We start from the raw sequence: 24,292 nt of genomic DNA on the forward strand, positions 1-24,292 counted from the left end.
CAATTTGGCTCATTGGATCCAAAGAATGACAGAATGCAAGGTGGTCTTTTCCTGTGGCCTCTGATCTTGCCCCATCCCCTGCTTGCTGGGGCAAACTGGGCTCATGGTAAAAGGGTCTTCGCATGGATCTTTGCAAGACACAAGCTCACACAGGCTGAGGCCCTGATCCATCTCAACAACCCTCACTTGGGACTGGAAATAAAAGACCTCCATCTAACCCGAATGCTGTGGGGCCTTAGGAAAGTCACTTGGTGTCTCTGGGCCTCTCTGAAGTTCCTTTTGCATCCATGTTGGAGTCACGTGCTATCGGTTGCTTGGGGGTTCTGGTAAAAACCAAATAGAACACGCAGGGAAATCTTTCATCCCCAGGGATCCCTGACACCCCTGAGGCTAGAGTCTTTAGCCTTTGGTTTTGTTTCCATGTGGTGTGGGGGATTGAACCCAGAACCTTGTGCATGCTGTCACTGAGTTATGCCCCCTGCAGCTGGTTTTTCAAGACAGGGTCTCACTATGCAGCTCAGGCTAGCATAAATAACTGAGATCCTCTTGCTCCAGTCTCCAGGTGTGCCACCATGTCAGGCATTTTGTCTCTCTTGATGACAGATCCTGACTCAAACTACCCTAGCTTATCTCCTGAAGTCCCTTTTAGGCAGGACTTCACTGCTCAGTGGCCCTAGATTGGGGAAGCAGGATATAGAGAAAGACAAAGAGACACCATGAGGAAAATGTCTGTCTTGGACCCAGCCAAGCCTGAAGCCCAAATTCCCTGGCCTTTTTCCTCTGTGATGAGACCTAAGATCCATGGGGCCATGTATGGGAACCCTGGGCATGAAGGGGTTGCTAACGCTTCTGTTACTCACATTCATCTGCATTCACGGTAAGCTCTTCAGGATGGGATTGGCCAGGGTGAGCAAGCAGAGAGTCCTGCCATGCAAGGGGCCATGCTTGCCTCCTCTCTGCTCAGCTGGTAGAACACAGAGCCCAGATCCTCCCACACCATGGTGGCCCTGCACATTCTGCAACTTGGGCCTGGACCAGCCTCTACTTAGCACAACCTGTCCTTCACTCCGTTTGGTGAAATGTCCCCTAAGGAACTTCATCCTTGAGACTCTGAGGTCATGGACGCTCTCCGTGGCACTGGGTGATGACCACAGTTTATGGATCTGTCTCCCAGCCCCAGTCTGTGAGCTCCCAGCATCCAGAGCAGGCCATGACTGGAGGCCATCTCTCTCCTGTGAACAGAGTTCCCCCCAGATCAGGGAGATGGAGACATGAGGATGTTCACATAGTGACCTGTGGTCAAAAACAGCTTTGGAGGGGTGGCACTGGCAAGCTGAGCAGGCCCCAGGGGATAGGCAGAAGTGCTGTGCACATGTGTGCTGGGGTAATGGAGGCTGGAGGCCAGGGGCGGGTCCTCAGTCCCTGAATTATCTGTCAAGAACCACATGAGTCAGAGCAAAGCTTGCAGCTGCTTTATTGGCCCCTATTCCAAGTCACACACAAGCAATGCCATAGGTGCAGTGGGAACCTCTCTCAGCCCTCTCTCAGCCCTGCAGCTCTGTCTACACCACAGTCAGGGTGTAGACCCTTAGCAATAGGATTAATCCTCAGCATAACCCCTAGCCATGGGAAAGCCAACAGACTAGCATGGACTGACCCTCCCTGCCACCACCATGGAACACAAGCCTCTGTCTAGATCTTCACCGTTCATCGGCTAGCCTGCCCCAGTTGGGCAGCCATGGTGACAGACTGCTCCCCACAGTGAGCCTGACTCCAAGCCTGTCATCACCTGAGCTTAGCCTTGGTCAAAACAGGCTGGATCAATCTGGTTGTTGGGATGGCATGACAACCAGACCCTAAATCTGCCCGTGGCTAAGGGACCTCACCACTGTCTGTCCATAGGGAACACAGAGCCAGCTCTTGACGGAAGGTGAGGACAGCTTGCCATCAGAGCAGTGGCTCATGGGAAGAGTTGTTTAAAACAGAAGCAACCATTATTTCCCACATGGAACAGAATGAACAGGGCAGCGGTGGGAATGTTTGTTGGACTCCCAGCCTCCAGCTTCTAGAGGAACTCAAGCAGAGGCTGGGTGCCCACGGGGTACATGGAAGCGAATAATAGGAGGAACGCCATTTCTTTTTTCCTTCTGTTTGACACCTGTTTTTTTATTGGATTTTATCATAAATCCTAGTGACAACAGTTGGCTGAATTGCTATTTAAGCAACCTGTTTGAAGGGATTGTTTTATATGTATACTTTGGGAGTATGGGATTGGTAAATGGGCACCATAATCATGAACTGCCCTGTAGCCTGAGAGCTACACGTAAACAGATACCCAGAACTGTTGCTTGTCCAAATTCTTTTCCTGCTGCCCCTTGGGTGTTGGCTGCCTGGCTAAACAGATCAATCTGGTAGCTGTTAACCAAACTCACCCTACCAAGTTTTCCGTGACTGGGCTCTGAACAAATACCATTGCCGATGGGGACAAGATGAGCTGCTAGGCTGAGTATTCTGAGACTCAACGGGTCATTTAGCCCAGGGGTGACTCAGTCATGGGTGAGGGGTCCCCAGGAGGAGAAGACAGTAAGGGGATGCACAAGCAGATTGTCCTGTAGTAAGTCACAGCAGCCACCAAAGTGAAGAAGAAGCAGGAGGAGGAAGCTCTCTCTCTCCCAGCCCAAGGGCTGAAGCCTGGTGGCATCACACTTCTGAGTATGGGGGTGGCGCGGGGTCTCCCTCTGGATTCTTAGTGGGTAGAGACAAGGCCTCCTCATAGGACGGCAGAGCCACCTGGGAGAGACAGAGAAGACAACTGAGCACCGTGAGGTCTAACCTGGGGTACGGGGACCCTCCCACATCTATCAAAATGATGATGACAGCAGCTTGCATGCCTGTGAGATCCGAGTACACTTCCTATTCCCACGGGGGATGCACCTGCCTCGGCCCATTGGCCTCAATATCCCAGGGCTTTGATGAACATTCTTGGCCCAAATGCTCTCGAAAGAACTGATCCCCATCCCTCCCGTCCATGGCTATCAACCTCTGACTGGGGAAAGTAAAGTGACCCAAGCTGGCCCAGTCAGATACACCACCCTTCCTGCTCGGGTGACTGAAGGGTAGGGTGTCAGTCCATGGGTTCTGACAGCTCTTTTGCTATGGTAGAGGAGGTCTGCCTGGAATTGGGGCACAGACCGAGGAGAGGAGAGTCAAAAGATAGGGATCAAACCCCAAGATCAGGACTCAGCCACACCTGCATTGGACTTCTAAGTGCTACAGACTAACTCACTCCCTCTTGGGACTTATAGCAACAGGAGTTAGGTCTCTGTTCCTTGCAACCAGAAGTGTCTTAATTAAAGCAATTTCCATGGCTTGAAGAAAAGTGAGCTCCCAACACTTAGCGCAGCTGCAATTTTCCATCATTTGACAGTCAGCTGCTGCCAGGAACCCTCTCTCTTTCCCATCCCCCTACCAGAGGTCACCTCCTCCAGGAACCAGTCCCTAGTGCACTGGTGTGCCAGCTCAATGGTCTAGGTCCCTGTGTTTCATACCATGGTGTAAGCACATCTCAGCAACTGGAATCACTCTAGACTACGCACACCCATAAGACAGAGGTGACATTCTCAGTGTCCTCCACCCTCCAACACTGGGTAAAAGACCAAAGGAACAAGCGGCAGTGAAGGAAGGAGGAAGGATTGAGGGATGGTGGACAGATGGATGATGGTTAGTTGGGTGGTGAGTGGTGAGTGAATGGGTGGATGGGTGGGTGGATGAGTAAATATATGGTATGGATGATGGTTTGATAGATGGGTATACGGGTAAGTGAGTGGGTAGGTAGAAAGATGGATGGATGGATGGATGGATGGATGGATGGATGGATGCTGGATTGTAGAATGAGTAAACGTATGGATATATAATGGTTGGATAATGGGTAATGGATGGGTAGGTTGTAGGTGGGTGGATGCATGGATGGATGGATGGGTAGATGAATGAATGGATGTATGAGTAGGTGGTCAGAGGGATGAATGAATAGATGGATGGGTGGGTGGATAGGTGGGTAGATGGCTGGATGATAGATAGATGAGTGAGCAGGGAAATGGGTTGATGGAGAATGATGGATGGGTAGATGGGTAGATGGATGATGATAGATGGGTAGGTAGGTGGGTGGATGGATGGGTTGGTGGATGGAATCTTAGACTATTAGATGTGATGTTGTTTACATTTCTTCTGATCTAACAATCTTCTTACAAATACTGAGGCCTAGAGAGGGAACAGAACTGGCCCCAAGTGGTAGCTCTGGTATTTGCCCCTTCATCAGGCTCACCTTGAGGAACATCTTGGAGCTGCTGTTCTCTGTGGCCGAATTTGTGTACTTGATGAATCTGTAGCATCTCAACACACACTTGAACATGTAGACCTGGAAAACAGTCCATTTTGGCTGTGCTTTGCCCGCCCTCCTCCTCTTGCCTGAGAGGCTCCAGACGGATGTTCAACGCCTCCAGGGAGCTACCGCTTGCTCACCCACAGAAGTCAGCATCCAAACAGCTGCTCAGACACCCCTCCCATTCTGGCTTTGGGCTTCCTCACATGCCAGTTTGGCATGCCCCAGAGATTGCCCATCCTGATTCCCAGAGCCACCATGCAGCAAGGGATATCCAAGCTTCTGATCAGCCCTCCAGCCTCCCTGGACACAGACACACCCTACTCATCCACCTGGGTGATGAGGAACTCACTGTCTGAAGGACCCCACCCATCTTGAAACAGAACTCAGCAGTATGAAAGTCCTCTTCAAAACTGCCTCTGAGCTGAGATTGAGGGCATAGACTATGATCCCAGCACTTGGAAAGTGGAGGCAGGAGAATTAAGAGTTCAAAGTCAGCCTGGGCTACATAGTGACTTTGAGGCCAGCCTAGACCCTGTTTCAAAAACAAAACAAAGACACCTGATACATTGTTTTTTAAGAGCACAGAACAATGTGTGTAGCCTCTGCCCATAGGGCTGAAGTTTAACCTAGGACCGCACATTGGGCAAGTGTCACAAAGAGCTACAGGCTGGGCCCAGGCGGCAGAGTGCAGATGACTTCAGAGACCCACAGACTCTAAGCAGAATGTCCGGAAGGAGTCCAAGCCAGGTCAGAGGAGCTGAGGCAGGTGGGTAAGGAAAGGTTAGAACCAGGAGGGGACCACAGCGCACACCTCATTCTGCCTCCTCATAGTCCCTTATGGGGAAACCTGAGCCACTGCACAGCCTGAAACCATGCTTAAAAGAGAACCATGGCTGCGCAGGGCCACTCACCTTCAGGATGAGCACAGTGACAAAGGCCACTGAGAAGATGATCATCATGTTGATAAACTGGCTGTGCGGCATGCCCTCCTGGCTCGGGAGATAATTCTGCAACAATATAGAGCCACATCAACACCTCAGTCCTGGGGGCTCTAGTTCCCCACCAGTCAGGGTCACAGGTACACACACACACACACACACGCACACATACACACTCCACCTTGGCAACTCCCAGCTCAGGAGTCCCAGGGAAAATGAGTGTAGCCGGTGCTTCCCAGGTTAGGAACCACCTCAGGTCTTCACTAGATGGCTTCAGGGAGCTGCCTAGTCCTCCAACACCTGGCAGGTCACACCCCCCACCTCCGGGGTAGCTCCAGCTGGGACCAACTTGCTTGATACCAGGTGTGAGAGGCACCACCTCTGGGAAAGGAGGAGATATGCCCGCACATTCTGTCTGCCTGTCTGTCTGTTGAAACATCTTGCAACATAGTCCAAACTAGTCTCAGACTCACAGCAATCCCCCTGCCTCAGCCTCCCAAGTGCTGGGATTCCAGGCGAGCACCACTATGCTTGGCACCCCTGACATTCTTTGATCTTCCTTTTTCTGAATTCAGGAACACTGGCCTCTTTCCTGGAGGGTGGGCTAGATTCACTTGGGGGCAATGTGAGCTTTCAGGGACAGCCAGCCCGATGCCTGATGAAGACATCCTTATTGATGCCTCCCTTTCTCCTTCCCAACCTGTCCACTGGGAAAGTCAGCAGCCATGCCCTGAGGATGCTCAGGCTGCCCTACTTGAGGTCCACACTGTGAGGAACTGCAGGAGGCATCAATGCTGATACAAGGACCCCTGGGGGAGCCGATCACTCGCCTCCAGCCTAGCGACCATGCTAGCTGTCACCAACTGAACCACCTAGCAAGCCACCACAAAGTTCCTGGTCCTCAGAACTGTCACATAACATGTGTTATTTTAAGTCACCATGCTTGGGGACAGTGACAGCAATGGACACTTGGTATTATTCCTATAAGGCAGAGCAGGATGTCATACTGCTCACTGTGGCCTGGCCTCCTTCCACCCTAGAAGTTTCTGTCTGACAGTTGCTCCCCCGGTACCTCACTCACACCTGAGTCTTTCCCCCTGGAAACTCAGCCTCCAACCATGACGCCTTCCCAGCGTAGGGGGACATCTTGCCCCAGGCTGCACAGCCAGGATGTGGCCTGGTTTTCCACCAGCACTCACCATGTGGTTCATGGACTTGAAGTTGAGGTAGGTGGGCACTTGCATGTAGGTGCTGCACAGCGTCAGAATGCTCAAGCAGAAGTCGAGCAGCTGCAGGGTCATCAGGGAGACCTTAGAGGGACCCTTAGGAGGACCAAGAGGAAGCATGAAACCTCATGAGCGAGGCACAGAGTAGCCCTCCCTTGGGAGACCATCCACTAGCCACACCCTCGTCAACTGTACTTAGAGAAAGGGACGTGTGATGCTCCCATCAGGGTGTGCACTGAGCTGGGACCATGACAGGGATTTTCCAACTCCCCAGCCCTCCCACCTTCCCCTTCCAACAGCCCAGGCCTTTGAGGACCAGAGCTGGGGGTTTGAAAGGCAGGTATGACAGAGCTGTGCCTATTGCGACCGGTTAGGCCCACCACAGCTCTCTTCCATCCCTTCGTTCCTTGGTCTTGACCATCCATCCATCTTGCTGGATTCCAAACGAGGAATTAGACTAAGACTGAAGCCTGAAAAGGCACCATGCCTTTCTCTCCGGTGTAACCCATGCACGGCCAGTGTGAAACAGCCATCTCACCAGGCTCTGGGGTCTGGAGACATAGTACTCTCGTTTGGGGCGAGGCTGCTGCCCTATGGTAGCATTACACACCATGTTCCAACCTCATGCCACCCTTATGTGGTCCTAAAGCAGGAGGTGTAGCCTGCAGAAAAAGGATCCTGCCTGCGAGTAGTTTGCAGGGATCAGGGGCCTTGCTGAAGGATATGAGGAGGAAAGAGACCATGACCTGGCTAGCCTGCCCAGGTGAGGTCACACACACGGGTACTCACAGAGCGGGGCTGGGTGGCAAACTTCAGGTAGGCTGGCAACTCGATGTAGGAGCCCAGCAGCGTGAGCAGGCACAGCAGGAAGTCCATGATTTGAAGGGACAGGAAGGGCATCAGGTACTTCTCCCGGTTCTAGAAGGCAGGTTCATCCTGTCAGGCCCCTGGCGTGCCCACACTCCACGGTGCTGTCCTGTCCCCATGCAGTCTGTTCCCTGCCTGGCTTTCACTAATGCCACCAGATCAGTGACTAGCCCTGCCTGGATCCACACACCTTCCTGTGAGTCACACTCTGGGGACCGGGAGACGGGCATCATGGTGTCTCAGAGGACACCAAGGAGCTGGCTCCATACACAGGCGGCCGGTTATAGTTTTTGTTGTTTTTTTTTAAAGATGTGACCTCATATACTCTAGGCTGGCCTCAAACTCCCTCTGTAACAGGGATGACCTTGAACTCCTAAGTCTCCTGACTCTGCCTCCAGAGCGCTTAGACTGCAGGCATGCACCATCATGCCCTGGCTGTGCGGTGCTGGGGATTGAACCCAGGGCCGTGTGCATGCTAGGCAAGCACTCTACCAACTGAGCTCAGCAAAGGGGTCATGAGATGATGACATGGGCAAATGGTACTTAGGGGGTGTGGCCTGACTAGAGGTTGAAGGTCACTGGGGGTGCTCTCTGGACTTAGCCATGCCACCTTTTCTCCTCTCCCTCCTTCCTGGCTACCATGAAGTGAGCAGTTTTGCCAGCCAAATGCCACTTCCTCCCCACTGTGTCGTTCTGCCTCATCTCACACCCAAAGAGAGAGCCAGCACACCGTGGGCTGGAAACACGAGCCAAAATGAACCCTCCTTCTGCATGATTCTCTTGGGTATTTGCATCCCAGCCGTGGGAGCTAGATGACAGACTCCGAGAGCAGAGCCTGGCTCATTGGTTCTCCCACAAGGTGATAATTCTACAAAAAAGGGCACCAGACAGGGCACCATAGAAAGAGACACCAGCTAGATCTGTAATTTGTTAGATGAAGAGACTGAGCACAGGGCCAGAGGCAGGGGAGACCAGCAGGTAAAGGCCCAGGGGGAGGAGCCTGCCCTGTGTAGTAGCCACCTTCCTCCAGGTGGTCAAGGCCAGATATGACAGGCCATGAAAAGAGTGCCCGGGAGGTCAGTCAGCATCTCTCTGCATTGGTGGGAACCCAGTAACCATGCATATCTTCTGTCATGGGGGCTGGGGCAAAGTCACAGAAACACTTGTATCCTTGGGGGAGGGTCTCATAGTTATCTAAGCTACTCAGAGGTGATGGGGAAACCCTGTCTGAGTCTTCAGGGACCTCTGCTCTGGGCAGGGTGAGCTCCTGCAGTATCCCCTATAGGCACATCACAGAGAGAGGACACAGACACAGCAGAGTGGCCGGGAATGAGACACTCCAGGTCAACATTAAAGCCACCACTTCTGCCTAACCTGCATCCCCACCATCTGCCGGGCAGGACTCTTTCCAGGTGGCCAAATGACATGGTCCACTTCCTACCTCCCGGGGGCCATGGGGCCGATGACTTCTCTTTTGCAGGAAGTAGAGCCTGACTCAGTCTCCCCCAGATTCCCCCAAGTCACCCCAACTCTCTCTGTCTGGATCTGTATAACCACATTCCCAGGATTTTGTGAGCAAGTGTCCTTCTGCAGTGGGGGGAGGGGGAGAACAGAGACTCTTGTCCCTAAGGAGAAATTATCCATCTCCCTATAACTCTACACTATTGTCCCCGTCTTCTTGTACCTCAAAGCTCCCAACCCTACTCATAGTCTATAGAATGCAGATCTCCTGTGAGTGCCCTGCTACCCCATAGCTCCCCTGATGACCCAGCCCAGCCCCTAAGGTACTGAAAACCGACAGATGATGGAGTCGCATGGGGAACAGAATCTCTCCCAGATGGGCATATGAAGACCTGTGGGGTATTCAGGACAGCAGGAAGGCGTTTGCTCTTGGCCCCTCCGTCCCTGCACGGGCCTCACCTTGACCACTCCGTACAGCAGGCTGACGCTGATGGCAAACAGCACTCCAATGAGCAGGAAGCTGGAGAGCAGGTCGGCTGCAAGGCAGGGCAGAGACTGAGGCAAAGTCTCAGTGGGTTCTGGGGACCAGGCTTTGGGGACCGTTAATGTGGGGCTAGGAGTGTGAACAGCAAAGCCCGGGATCAGACCAGGGCAGGAGGCTGGCTCTCCTCAACACGGTGGGGGCTAGGAAAGGCAGAGGGAGAGGCTGGTGGGCAGGACATGTACGAAGTGGCCAATGTGGTCTAAGCCTCAGAACCTGAGGCAGGCTTTAGCACAAACAGGGGAGAGCCTCATTTGCAGATTAAATACCCCAGGCTAAAGAGTCAGGGGTACACAGGAGTCCAGTGAAGAAGACAGGACCACAGCCCCCAGCCTCTGTGCCCTAACCGTGCACCGCCCACAGCCCTCCTCCCAACCACGGCTGTCCCCAGACATACCAATCCTGAGGTATGGCATCTTGGAGAATCGGCAGGAGACCTTACCACGGGCCACCTCCACCACATGCTCGATGAACAGCAAGACACTCATGACCTGGGGGAGAGTGGAGCACCAGTCAGCCAGGGCTGCCATCCAAGCAGGGTACTGTCAGGGGCTGGAATGACAGCTTGCCTGGTCAGTGAGCATCCTGGGTAAACATATGGTGTTTAAGTGCCTCGTGTTGGCCCTTCCTCTTCCTTGCTGTATGACCGTGGACAAGTGACCTGACTCCCCACAGCCTCAGTTTCCACGTCTGTAATTAGGGTTCATTCAGAAGCTACCTTAGGTACCTCCTGTGAGGGGTACAGGGCAGACTCAGAGTGGACACCCTGCTTCTGGGCTGAAGATCAGGCACCCCAACTGCACCCCTTTCCTGAACCCTCTAATCCAGAACAGGCTCTGGTTGACATGGAACCTTAGTTTTCACACCCAAGAATCGTGGAGCTTCAAGGCTGTGGGCTGTCGGTGGAGGCCTAAGGCGCACTGTGGAGTGCCAGGCCCGCAGTGAGCCGTTGCAGGTCACCACAGCTCCAGGAGGGGCTGATAACGCCAGCCTCCTAGACTGTGGGGAGCCAGACAGGATGGCTGACCAAAGCACATGACAAGTAAGAAAGTTCAATCTGCACAACAAGGAGCAGGTGTGGCCTGGACTTCCGGCTCCAGCAGGGAGGCCTGGGTCTCTTGTTGATTTACTGACGTGGCTGTTTCATTTAAAGAATTAATAAATGAATGAATGAATGAATGAATGAAGCCTATCCCTTGGGGATCCTTACCATCCGGGACAGACAGAAGGTGTGATTCTGGCAGGCCTAAGTATTGGGTGTCTGTCCCAGTGGCCAAAACTGCAGTTTGAAAGGATGTCAGGGGTCACATTTTATCCACCCAGCGGCCATCTGGCAGAAGAGAGCCTGACACCATGCAACCTCACGGACCTCACACCCTGCTACGTGTCTGCCCATGGAGTTCTGTGCCCCTTCCCTACTACAACACACTCAGCTCTCCAGGAACAATCTCCCCACACTGATCAGCATCCCCCTCTCTTGTGTGGCTGCTCTATCTCTATCAATACAGCCTAAGATCGCATTTGACCACTATGGCAGGTCATACTGAGTCAACAGGCAGCCAGATGCCCTCCGTCTGCTTCCCCTTGCTAACTCCGGGGGATTGGTCAGTTGGTTGGTTGGGGTTTTGGGGGGTTTTTTATTTGTTTGTTTTTTGTCTTTAGTATGTCTCAATTTACCAGTCTCAAGCTATCATTCTGAACCTCCAGTTCAGGAACACAGAAAAGACAGCACAGAAAATGGATGGAGAGATGGCCCCAGGATTTGGGTCCAGATTGCTGTGTGTCCTTGAGAAAGTCGCTTTACCTCTCTGAATTTGCCCATCTGTAAAAGAGGCGATCATAGGATGCAGGAGACACAGACTGCACAGTGTTAGAAATGCCCTAGGGGGGACCTGGCAGGGGCAGAGGCCAGAGCCGGCCTTGGGCTGGGCAATCACTCACAGCTTCTTTCTTACTGCTTCTCCGCCTGATGTTCAGGGATCCTCTGCTTCATGTTGAGAGGCAGCAGGACCAATGGGGTGGGGTGATGCAGACCCACTCCCAGGCCTGAGCCCAGGAACTTTGCCATGTAAGACGATCCCAACTTCCAATTGACAGATGATCCCTGGGTTCTCTTGTATTATAAGATCTCTCTGTTCATGTCATAAGTTCAGAGAGACTAGGGGGATTGTGTCTGAGGCCACACAGCAAAGCAAGAGCAGGGTGGAGATAAACATCCAAGTCTTCAATACTGTCCCCATACCTAGCCATCTCCAAACACACTGAGCCAGGTCTGTCGGCCCAGACCCCAGAATGAGCAGTCACTATGGCCACATACCAACATCCAGGAAACCTTCAAGAATATGCCTGCATTCCTATGCTGTGTGCAGGGTACTGCAAACATCAGAGACACACGCCGAGACCTTCCAGAGATTAATAAAGGAGATGGTACAAACTTCAGAAACCCTCACGTTGGGTCTAGGGTACAATGGATAGTGCTTACCCAGCATGCAGGACACCCCACAAGTCCCGCGTGCTACAGCGTTTTGTAATCCTGCTTCCTGAGAGGTGAAGGCAGGAAGATCAGGGTCATCCGCTCTAAGCTATAGAGTCAGTTTGAGTCCAGCCTGGACTGCACGAGACCCTAACTCAGATGAACAAATACGTCTCTCTTACACTGCATCTAGGGGCCCTAAGGACCCCCTACAGGGAGCTTGGCTCCTCCCTGTCCCTACCCCCACGACTCCTCAGCCTGGGGCTGGCTCTGAGAGATACCACCACTTGGGTCCTAGCAGCAACCCTTGGGAGTAGCCAGTGACCCAGAAACAGCAAGAAAGAGCCATACCAGGGTCGGTCTTTGTACTCTGCCCCCTCCACAAACCAGGCTCAGAGGTCGCGGAACTTGCTCAAGGCCTCCCAGAAACCTCTGAAAACCTATACCAGGCTGTTGCTCTTCACCACTTGGCTCCCTGTGTAAAATAAAAGTTTCTGCTAGCTCTCTGTCACCTTGGATCTCTACTCAGTAGGTTGCTGAGGGCTGGGGGGAGGGGTTGTCCTTATTTGTCATTTGAGACTGGGGCTCAGAGAGGGCAGATAGCAGCCCAAGTTCACACAGCAAGGCAACCGAGGAGTCTGCTCAGCAGCAAGGAGTCATCCTCAGAGCCCATCACCTTGTGCTCCCCAAGAGAACGAATGGCAACTCGTGACATTACTGACCCCACTGTGCGCTCAGACTTGAACACAAGTTTGGCCTACAATTGCCTGTGGCCCAGTAAACAAACAAAATGAACCAGCCCGGGCAATGGGGACCGAGAGAAGAGGGGCTGCTCTGCTCCACAGGACACGTTGGATGGAACCTTGTGCCCCGGTTCCCGCCCCCAGGGCTCTTCTCAGGGCTGGTAGGTCTGTTCACAGCCTCCTCCCTCCTCCCTGGGAACTGGGAAGGGTCTCTTCCATGGGCATCTGAGGCCACTGAAAAAAATATGGGAGGGCCACAGAGCAAGGCCCCATCTCAAAGGCCTTCTACCCACAAAGCCTCCAGCTGCATCAGCCCAGAAGACACTGTTCCGCCATGGCCAAACGCCTCAGTGAGCAGCCAAGCTCCCAAGAAGCAATTGGTTCTTTCGAGGCAGCCATGAGAGGACAGAGGACAGAGAGGGGGATTTCCAGGCTTAGCCTCCCCCTCACTGACCCTGGACTCCACCTGGCTACAGTCCGATGCTCTCCCAGGCTTCGGGAAACTGGCTAGCGGTGTCCTGGGGATCGGTGCTGTCCTCTCTCCAGAGGCCAGCCAGGCGTCATTGAACCTGCTGTGCCACCCCAGCATCCTCTCACCACACAAGTGACCTTTTGTGGCTATGAGCGCTGCACCCTGAGTTAGCCACTGACCTCTCTGGGCTTTGAAATGAGGATGGACACCTTCCAAGGTTGCTGCAGGGTCACAGGGCACACGGGGTACAGAGCCCGCCCGTAGACAGCTTGAGCAGGTCTGGGCACCCACAGGGGAGGGGCGTGAGGGAAAAGGCAGGCCAGGGACCGAGGGCCGAGCATAGTGATGAGAGAAGGCGTCAGGCTCAGAGTGCCAGCCACGCGGACCCCGGATGAGAAGGGGCGGCACCACTTTCCTGGCGTCAGCCTGGCATAGGGGACAGGGCTGCGGCAGGACGGGTGATGGAGCAAACACCAGTGGGCGTGCTGGGAGGCAAGTAAGTAACGGCTGTGGTCGCCGTGACGAAAATCCCTGCCACTGACACTGAAGACAGGGATGGGAGATGACAGGGCCGTGTTCAGATGCCAGGGTGATAAGAGGACGGTGAGCATAGTGGGCGGGGTTAGTGACGTCAGACCTCTCGCTCTGGGTTCAAATACGGCAGGACGAGAAGGGGAAGGTACGCAAATGGTGGGGCTGGAAAGATGCCTTCATCTCCCCAGAGGACGGCTCCCCAGCATCCACAGGGGGCTCACAACCACCGTAACTCCAGTTCCGGGGGACAGGCTGCCCTCTCCTGACCTCTGCGGGTGCGCGAAATATCCGTTCGGGTGAAGGTAATAAAAAATAATTTCAAAACAATTAAGAACAGCTGCTTAAGGCCGCGCTCCCTTCCCAGCTGGAAACCTACAGTTCTCTAGGGCTCTCCTGGGAGCCCCGTTTACAGGCAAAGCCTCATCCTAAACCCCCATGGTATCTCCTGGTTCTTCCTTAGCAGATGTTAATCCCACCCCAAGCACCTCAAGAGCCACCGCATAAACGACTCATCTAAAGGAGAAAGGGGAAGTGGAGAGGTCTCCTAGCAACGCGTGGAGATGAACTCAAGAGTCATGCCCAGGCCTGTCCTCACCCTTCACCAACAGTGAGTCCCTGGTGCCACCCACACCCTTCCAACATTGACCCATGGGTACATCAGCCCAGACTGTGTCCTGCCACTTGGCCTGGAGCCTTGAGAAGCTGCAGAACAGGAGGCCTAAATGTTTATCCCACCCTGAGAAACCAGATCAAGGCATCAGTGAGGACATGTGTCAGCAGCCTGAGGAAGTTCCCTTCCCCTTCCCTCCTTCCTGTCCCAGCTTATCAGGGTGCGTGGGTAGGGTCACTCCCCGCAAAACACTATCTCCTCTGCACACCCCCAGCCTCCAGATGCCACCGCAACACCCTGGCCCTGTTTGCACACTCCACTGCACCCAGCTGTCTCCCTTGCCACCGCCTAGGTCCAGAATCACCAGAGCTGGCTCTGCTCCCCCAGCCCTGATGGTCCTCCCCACCCCTGCCCAGTGTCATTAACTATCCCTCCCCACTGCAGGCTTAGAGGCCCCGGATGTGGTGGTGCATGCCTATCATCCCAACACCTGCCTGATGCAAGCAAGAGGATCAGGAGCTCTGGGTTATCCTTGGGAACATACAGAGTTCAAGGCCAGCCTGGACAACATGAGACCTTCTCCAAAAGAGAAGGAAAGAAAGGAGGGAATGAGAGAGGGAGAAGAGAGAGAGAAAAGAGAGAGAAGCCAGGCGGTGGTGGCACTCTCCTTTAATCCCAGCACTCGGGAGGCGGAGACAGGCAGATCTCAGTGAGTTCGAGGCCAGCCTGGTCTACAAGAGCTAGTTGAGGACAGGCTCCAAAGCTACAGAGAAACCCTGTCTCGAAAGAGAGAGAGAGAGAGAGAGAGAGAGAGAGAGAGAGAGAGAGAGAAGGAAAAACATAAAAGAACCCCACTATAGTCACAAGAGTCCTGTGTGGGCCTCACCAGGCCACTTAAACTTCTCTGTACCTCAGCTTCCCCAATATAGAAGAGAGAGCAGAACCCTCCCACCTCAGAGAGTCATTGTGAGGAGAAAATGAGGAGACATCTATCTGCCACAAAAGATGATGACCCCAAAAGATAGGCTGATCCCCACAGAGCACCTGTGTAAGAACAAGAAACACAAGCTACAAGTAGCTGCAGCTAGAAGCCTCAGAGCCCAAGCCACCCCAGCCCCGTCTTCCTTCACAGAGAGGCAGCCAAATAAACACACCCGAGAAGCTCCCACTGTGAGACCCTGTGCAGCAAAGGAGGGGCCAGAGGGCTAAGGTGACCTCAGGAGTCGAAGGCCGTGAAAACACCACCCTGGAGCGCTCCAAGCACTGAGGCACAGTCACAGGCAGTCACAGGGCAAAGCAGTGACCAGAGGGACACCTCAGGGGACAGTTGCTTGGTGAGAGCTGGTCACGATTTGGGACAGAGATGTCTGTTCGTTTCTAGGGGTAAGTAACCAGTTAATGGATTACAGAAATGAAAGTCACTAGGGCCTGGCTGCCACCTGCTGCATGCCAGGCCTCAGCACTTACGAAAGATGACTCAGGCCAAGCCAACCTCTGGAGCAGCTGCCAAGGCAGAGCACAGAGACATAAGGTGCAGAACCTGGGGACGTGAGGGGGAGGGGAACTCGGAGACTCTGGGGGCTCAGGGGAGGATTCTTAGTGGAAGAGAATATCCCTGGAAAGGGCTCAGTCATAGCAGACGGCACAAGGGAAGGACAGAGCCCCCACCCAGGAACAGAGGCACCCCTCTTAGTAATCGAGATTGGCAGTCGTCCAATCACACAGTGAAATCCCCCACCCCATTAGTGACAGCAGTTATGTGGCTGGGGACGGTGTGGGACAAGCTGGGAACACCTGACGGGCATGGTTGACAGCCACCCTCCAGAAGTCAGGGCACACACAGAGGCCCGAGAACAGCAGAGCTGAGGGGCGTTGATGACGTTGATGACGTCTGACACAGTTTACCACCGGTGTACCCAGAGGGCTGGCAGCCTGTTCCAGCTCTCTGGAGATCCCCTCCCCCAGCAAGGCTGCCCAACCGAAGAGAAGACAGGGTCTGCCCAAAGACACAGAAGCCAGGAATAGATTACCAGGTCAAGGAATGGACAGAACGCCAGATGCCCTGGGGTGGAGGTCCACCCAACTAATCTCCCTTCATGGGCAGCCTTGTGAAGCTGTTCTCCAGGCTCAGTCCACGGCCTGGTTGCTCATCTTTAACTTCCTGTATACCCACCCCAACCAGTTCCTTATACCACCACTTCCTGTTTATCTTGTTAATTGAAGTTAACAAAAACAAACAAAAAACAAAACAAAACCCCACCTCCTCAAAACACTAAACACAACAACACATTAAACTACAGGCTGATGGATTAGGTTTAATGACTGGAGAGCTGGACCGTTACAGGCCTCAGCTTGTAGAGCCTCTCTTTAGCCCCTAAACAGCCACATATTTCCCACCTCGGTGTTTAACCCCATGACTTTGCCATTGTTGGACAAACCCTTTCAGAATGTGCTAACGGACCCCAAGCCTCCACCAGCCAAAGGCTAAAAGTGTCCCAGATAAGCCTCAGAGGCCCTTGGCACAGACGTCTCTGCTCGGCTGTGACAAAGGGCTTCCACCACTGCATTTGGAAAGTCTGTTGATTTATGACTTTCCTTGTTCTGCTTCTATAAATAAAAAATAGCACAAACCTGTTACTGCATTAAGACATGGTGCCTGAGTAACCCGAACACACGTGTGCCCTTCTCGGGGCAAAGACCTCCAATAACAGAAGTGAGTGTTATGGCAGCTGTAATTATTAGGCACCTACTGCATGCCCAGGTCCTCCCCTGAATGCTGACCTAGGCCCTCCGAGGAAGGCTCTGTCAGGATCCCCACTTTCCCCATGGTGCAGGTAATGATGAAATTGAGTCTTGACATGTGGGTTCCATGTCTAAGATTATGTCTGCTGGGAACATCAGCCCATGGCTGCTGGGAACACCACTGTGTCCCCTGCCTCCATCTGGATCAGGAACCCAGGCTCTTTGTTCTTTATCTGATGAGCCAGTTGGCCTGTCCCCTCAGCAGCCTTTTTTGGCTTCCCTGTGCCTCAGTTTCCTCTTCTAAAGAACTGAGGGCTTGTGTGGAGGTGATCGCTGTCAGGGGCTCACGCTGGGGACACTGGCTTCCCAGGCAACTGGGGGATCCTGAGGCTCTGTCCTGAGGTTCCTCCAGATAGGATCGGAGCCGTGTATCTCTGGCTGCTTTCTTGGGGTTCTGAGCCCCCTTCTAAGGCAGGTGGGTTTTATGGGAGGCTCAAGTTCAGAGCCAATCCCTTTTTCTGGGTCACTGCTCTAGGCTGATTCTTGGGTCACTGTGTCCAGGTGATGCCCTAAGTCAGGGCAGCTCCCACCCCGCTAGTGGAGAGGTGTTTCAGTGCTTCCCTAGCCACACCCTTCTCAGGACAGGAAGACACTCAAATAAGATGCCCAAAATGATGCTGAGGAGGGGCCAGACCCCTAGGCTAACCCTGCTGGCCTCTCCAATGCAGGTAGGAAACACAGAGGTAGCTGGATCTTGCCTCTGTCCAGTCCAGGGTATCAGGCAAAGAGGTGCCAGGCCCCAGACCTTGGTTGAGACTTTCCCCCACTGAGTCAATGAGCCTGATTTTTAAGATTCCTGTTGAGCACATATGCTTTCAAAGGGGGAATGACCTCTGTGGTTGAGCCCCATTGCCAGCCACGGACACCCAGGACTACCAAGCTGAAAACCTAGAAAGGATCACCCTTGGCACAGAGACCATTGGCCTTGGCTAACAGCTGGAAACACTAAGGCCCAGAGGGCAAAGATGGTCATGTTTCTGGTCGGAACGTGACACATATCAACTCACTACCCACGGCATGAAGTTCGAGGAGGAAGCCTGGAGTTCTGAGGCAGGCAAGCCAGTGGGGCTTCCTGGAAGAGGAAACTACCTGGAAGACCATAAGAGAAAAATGAATTCCAGAAGACTGAGGGAGGAGAGGGGCCTCCCAGACAGGCCAGCTGCCCCAGCCAGGGCCTAGCAAGGAGTCCCGTTGCTCCTTGTCTACATGCTGCACACGGTGAAGGATGCACCACCTGGTTTTCTGTGTACAGCACGGTGCTCTATTGACACATTAAAGCTCCTCTGCTTGTAGACACAGTATCTGTGAGTCCCCGCCCTATATGCCCGTAAGCCACTCACTAGACATGGACATGAGAATGGACGGCTGTCCCACGAAGAAGCCCCAGTCCTCTGTGTGTCTAGTCTACCCTCCAGAAGGCAGAACCTCACTCCCAACTCCACACATATGAGCTGGGCAAAGAGCCACTCCCCAAAGGGAAAGGGGAGAAAGAAAACTCTGCAGAGAAGATGCCCGCCAGGGGGTCAATATCACCTCTGTACCTGTCTGAGAGGCGGGTAATACAACCCCTCTACACAGTGCCTTAAGCATACTGATCCTCCTCCCTGGTGCACAGGAACCTGGGCTCTTTGTGACAGCCCACCAGGCAACCCCCAGTGAGGCACAGTCCACAAAATGCCTGACAGAGAGCCTCAGAACCATCCCAGCATCAAATCCAAGAGACTCCAGGAGCCCTGAGAGCCTGCTGCTGCCCAGAGGAACCCAAGAAGTATGGCACCCGCTGTGATGGCCCAGAGAGAGAGACTCTGAAACAGAAAAAGGATAAGGACAGAAAGAGAAAGCACAGCATGTGGGTACTGACGTGCGGTTGTCACAGGTGTGTCCCACTGACGTGAGACACAGGCGGCACGGAAGACAGGAGGGGGCACTTGGGAGTTCTCTGTGCACTAACTCTGCCATTTCCTCTAAGTCAGAAACTGTTCCAAAACCAAAATGCGTGCTTTAGAAAGTAGTCTATGTGCTGGGTCTAGTGGTTCAGGCCCATCATCCAAACGTCCTGAAGGCTAAGGGAGAAAGCACACAAGTTCCAGGCCACCCTGGGTCAAAACAAAGAGATGGCTGGGGATGCCATCCCTGCCAGCGAGTTTCCCTGGCATGTGTGAGGCGCTGGGTCCCAGCTCACCCCAGTGTCACAGCTTGGGAGCAGGGTCTGGTGGAGCAGGGTCTGGTGGAGCACACCTGTAAACACAGCTGTGGAGAGGCCGAAGCAGGAGAGTGAGCTCCAGGCCAGCTTGGGCTTCATAGAAAGACCTTGTCACAAAGAAATAAAATAAAGCAAATACAGGAAAAAAAGGGGAGGGGAACACAGAGGTTCCACAGTCCACAAGCTAATAGCAGCCCAGTTGCTAATTATATCAGCCCCACAGCAGGTACGAGCTCCGTGCCCCCACCCCATATCAGGAATACGGGAATACAGCAGGGGAGAGCCCAGGAATGTCTCTAGCAAAAGGTCTGCTGGGGTCCCCTCCTCTCTCCTTGTCTCCTGCCCCAGACTTAGGACACCCTGGGCAGGACTCGAGAGACCAGTGAAGAGCACTTTCACTTCCATGTGCAAGCCTGGGAACCTGAAGCCTCCGTCCAGACTACAAGCCATGCTGCCAGGCAGGATCTTCCCATAATTGTGCCCCTGCAGGTCCCTGAAGCGTTGCCCTATCTCAGGCGTCAATGGCCCAATTTAACCCTCACCCACGGGGGCCAAGTCCACAAATAGCTCGCAACATACAGAGCTGTCACCCATGGCTGGCTCCAGATGACGGCACCTTGAGTGACTGGTACATCTGGCCGTGGCTTCTCTTTTTCTAGCCAGATGTGTGAGGTCCTATTGGCACACCTGCCACCCACCTGCTTCACCAAAGGAAAGACCCCAGCCCCTTTTTTTCTGGGAAGAAACAGGAGTCTCGAGCCAAGGGGGTAGGAAAATAAACTGTGTACCCTAATCCAGTCCCTGGGATGGGTGTCTGTCTTCCAGGCTCTTCCCCTGCTCATCTGCCCCCTGTGGCTCTAGAACACTCCATGGCTCTGCATGTCTCACATACTAAGCAGTGGTTCTACAGCCAGCACAGTCATGGCCCCCATCTACGGACTCAAATGGTGGCTAGGGGGTGACTCCTGGCAGACAATGCAAGGACCCACCAGCCCCAAATAGCAGCAGAACACAGGAGGAAAGGGTGGAAGGCCCAACCTCACATAAAGCTGTTAGCACTTCCTCCTCCCCAGCTTCCCTGGCAGCCTCAGTAGGGCCCTTGTAGCAGACACACCTCATCTCTGCACCCCAACTTCTCATGAACACTTCCCCAACCACACTGCAACCAAACCCTGCCCTTCCACCCATGGTGTCCCTTCCAGGAAGCCTTCCCAGACCACTTGGCCCACAGTCTCCAGGTTTCTATGGAAACAGGACATCACTCACCCATCCATAGCCAAGGAGCTTGGATGGCATGAACAAGAAACCTCAATGGTCACACAGTACAGCCTACTGGGGTGTTGTGTTGCTGTTTTTAATATATTTAATATATTCTGAGATACCAGACGATCAGACGGTAATGTCCTTCTCAGAAAGGCAGGAACACAGTCACCAGAGCAGCCCTCAGAGCAGGCGGAGCAAGGGTCCCCGCTGCTGCAAGCCCCTCCACCCCACTGAAGCCACTTAGAGACCTCTCGGCACTGTGCCATCATCTGAGTTAGAAACCCCCAGACCACAGCGTCCCCACTTTAGAAAGGGAAGCAGCCCCAAGTCAGATTTTCTCAGAAACTCAAACAGCTGGCTAGCACAGAGCTGGCATAAGGACCTCGCCACATCCTTCCCAGAACACCGCGCCATCCCCGAGATGACAGCCTGAAAGACTTGATGCGGAGACAGAGTGCCACTGCCCCGTCAGCTCCCTCTGAGCTCCCCCTGATGACAACCTCTGGATCGGGGGTTCTCAACCTGTGGGTCGCGACCCCTTTGGCAATCATCTATCCCCCCAAAAAGAATTATGATTCATACCAGTAGCAAAATTACAGTTATGAGGAAGCAATGAAAATAATTTTATGATTGGGGGGGTCACCGCGACACGAGGAACTGTATTTATTAAAGGGTCACAGCGTTAGGAAGGCTGGGAACCACTGCTCTACATGGACATGTCGGGGCACACATAAAAAGGCAGTGGGCTGTGTTAAGCGGCATCCCTCACACTTTATAGATACCAGCTTCACCCACACAGCAGCCTCTCACTGGCTCTTATCATCCTTATCGTCTTTTGATCTAAGGAAGCAGGCTCAGAGAGGTTACACCAGTCACCCAAGGTTACACAGCAAAGGCTGGGAAGCGGGGAGGGCAGGGAGACACACACAAGAGCCTATGGACAGAGCAGGTTCTTACCACTGTCCAGCCACCCTGCCTGTGGCCGGAAGCAGATGTCACCAGGCTCAGCAGCCTACGGATTTAGGTTGATTTTGAGGAAGCGCTTCCAGGCCCAGGAGAGTTGCAAGCCACAGGCTCTGTCTGAGTCAGTGAAGCAGGAAGACGCCTGGGCCGCAGGGAGCTGCTTGTGGCCAGGGGCTGGGGGTAGAGGGTGGGGGGCAAGGAGGGTATAGATCTGAGCAGAATAGAACAGAGACCCGAGACCCGACTTTGGGCGCCAGGGGCTGGGGGCAGAGGTAGATCCAAGCACAACAGAACAGAGACCCCAGCCTTGGGCCAATCCAGAGAGAGACTTTTCCCTGGGGACTGTGACTTGCCCAGGGTCATGATGTGGCAAGCCTGGAGTCACTGAGTCATGCTGGCTGCACCAAACAGTTCCCCAAAGCTTAGAACTTGAGCTGCCCTGGAAGGGAGAAGCCAGTGGTTTAACTGAGCTGTGAGCTAAGAGGAACAGGGTCCCCTGGATCTATTGGAAGCCCAGTAGGTGTGACCCCAGATCCCAGCCCTAGGACAGGGCCCAGAAAGCCCTGCAGTCAGGCTTGCGTGGGACCCCCATCCTGGAACCATCCCAGCCTGCCCATCTCTTCGCACACTGACAACCTTAAGGGCACTGTTCTGATTCCATCTGACAAAGGGATGCTGAGCCCAGGGCAGCACAAGGCTTGTCCAGAGTCCCACAGACACCTGATAAGCAGTAATCCACCTGTTGGGAGGTCTCAGTGGGTCGGCACGCACATACACGCACGCACATACAACACCCCAGACACCCCAGTACTCACTATGTGGTAGATAGCCAGGGCGGTGGTGGCAACTCGGACATTGAAGCAACAGCATGTCTGCCGGACCGGTGCCGCGCGGGAGGCCATGGTGCACGGTCCCCTGTTCCGAGGCTCTGAGCAACAAGGAGTCCTGGGCTCACAGCAGGGCAAAAAAAAAAAAAAAAAGAGGAAGCTGCCGACTGCCCGCCTCACTTCCGCCTTGCCCTCAGACAGTGGGGGCCTAGTCTGTACGTCTGGGGTAAAACAGCTGCAGTGGGGGGGGGGGGGGGTCACATCTGACCTCAGGGAGCCCGACCGGGGCATCTACCACTCCCAGCGGCACCGGTGCTCTGGGGCTGGGCTAAGCATTCATACACACCGAAGCGCATTTCTAGAAAAAGAATCTGCCAACCAGAGAAGTCAAGACTTTGCCCCCAATGAAACAGTATTTCTGATAGCAGGATTCAAACCCAGATCTGCCTGGCTGCAAAAACAGCAACTGTCAGTAATCTGACCCTTCTTGAGCTCGTGTGGCTTAGCCCCTTTGCTCCTCACCTGGGCTGTTCCAGGGAGGTGCTAGTCTTATCCCCATTCTACAGAAGGGAAAACTGAGGCACAGGGTGAGCTCATTACTCGCTTGCTGTTGCCCAGCTAGTCTAAAAGGGAATGAAGATTGGAACAGAAGCCAGGGGCTCTAGAAGCCACCCCTGGAGATGAGATCCTCGCTCATTTTCACCTCCCCCTCAACCTGGACTCTGAAGGTGAGAAGAATTGCCACCAAGCAAAGTCATGGGCTTGAGCATGGGCTGGGCCCTGTAATAGGCTCCCCTTTTTGCAATCTGTAACCCCTGGAGGTGATTTGGGAGACCCCTGGCCGAACATGCTTTGTGAGATCTCTGAAACAGAAAACCGGGATTTCTTCCTAGGAAACGTTGAAATTAATAAGCTCGGGGCTCTTCCGTGACTTCTCAGAGCATAAGGGACCCTCATAATTAAAAGGAAGGGACGCGAAGCCCCAAGCGGAGAGCAGGGTAGGAACCTCTGGGAAGCCCCGCCTTCCGTGACATTGTAGAGCTTGGATTGGCTACCACAGGAGTTCATCATTTTCTGCCCCAGGAGAGATTTTAAAAGGCCCTTCAGCACCCCGCCCCCCATCTTGAAAAGGATTGCCCGACAGAGCAGCAAAATCCAGCAGGGTGAGGGCTAGAGAGATCGCTTAATCGATAAAGTGTTCCTCACTGAGTTCCTGAGTTCGGCTCCCCAGCATCCATGTAAAATGCTGGCAAGGCGGCCCCACTTGCAATCCAGTGGGTGAGCTCGGGGCTCGGTGAGAGAACCTGCCGCCAAAAATAAGCCGGAGAGCCATTGAGAAAGACACCAGTGTCCAACCTCTGCCCTACATACACACACACACACACACACACACACACACACAGGAGCTCCTGGGAGACCGAGACAATCAATCCCTTTGCTACCTCTTTTGAATTGAAAGCTTAGCTGAGCCCTGACTTCAAATGATCCGGGAATTGGGGACTCGTGACCAGGGCTCAAATCCTGACAACTTCCGGCTGGGTAACCAGGGCAGAGGGTCTGGCCTAGGACTGAGCAGTGCTGGGAGACCGCACACATCCCTGGGGATCCACATGTGATGGCTGGAAAGGTGGGGGAGGGGAGCACCCATGGATCATGGCAAGGGACCGCTGTCAATACTGCTATGGTCGGAAGAAGCAGCTGCAGAACCTATCCTGAGGACAGGGATTGTGTGGCATTGCTTTATATAATCTGTAGATAGACATTTTTTTGCTTGTATAGTGATAAATTATATTTTAATGTGCCTTATAAAAACATATATAACCAGCCCATGAATTCTGTGATTTCCCACTTACGGGAGCTTATAAAGTTCCATTTTAAGACAGATGCATTAAACTACAAGGCGGTCCATGGATTTAAAGGACATAGGAAGGAGGTCTTGCATGCATGACAGCGTGGCAGCTACAGCTTGGCTTGACATCCCAAGGCCT

General features: G+C 53.6%; 1 protein-coding gene across 1 annotated transcript; it reads right to left on the reverse strand.

Moving 5' to 3' along the window:
- Positions 1-1,457: 1,457 nt before the first annotated feature.
- Laptm5 (lysosomal protein transmembrane 5) lies at positions 1,458-22,421 on the reverse strand. The gene is made up of 8 exons (XM_038333767.2): positions 22,293-22,421; positions 9,812-9,905; positions 9,333-9,409; positions 7,335-7,463; positions 6,519-6,641; positions 5,293-5,388; positions 4,322-4,414; positions 1,458-2,790 (listed from the first exon to the last, which is right to left on the reverse strand). The coding sequence occupies exons 1-8, from the start codon at positions 22,377-22,379 to the stop codon at positions 2,701-2,703; spliced, it is 789 nt and encodes a 262-aa protein (XP_038189695.1). The 5' UTR covers positions 22,380-22,421; the 3' UTR covers positions 1,458-2,700.
- Positions 22,422-24,292: the final 1,871 nt, after the last annotated feature.

The sequence above is a fragment of the Arvicola amphibius genome, chromosome 6, assembly GCF_903992535.2.
Source record: "Arvicola amphibius chromosome 6, mArvAmp1.2, whole genome shotgun sequence".
Classification (NCBI taxonomy): Eukaryota; Metazoa; Chordata; class Mammalia; order Rodentia; family Cricetidae; genus Arvicola; species Arvicola amphibius.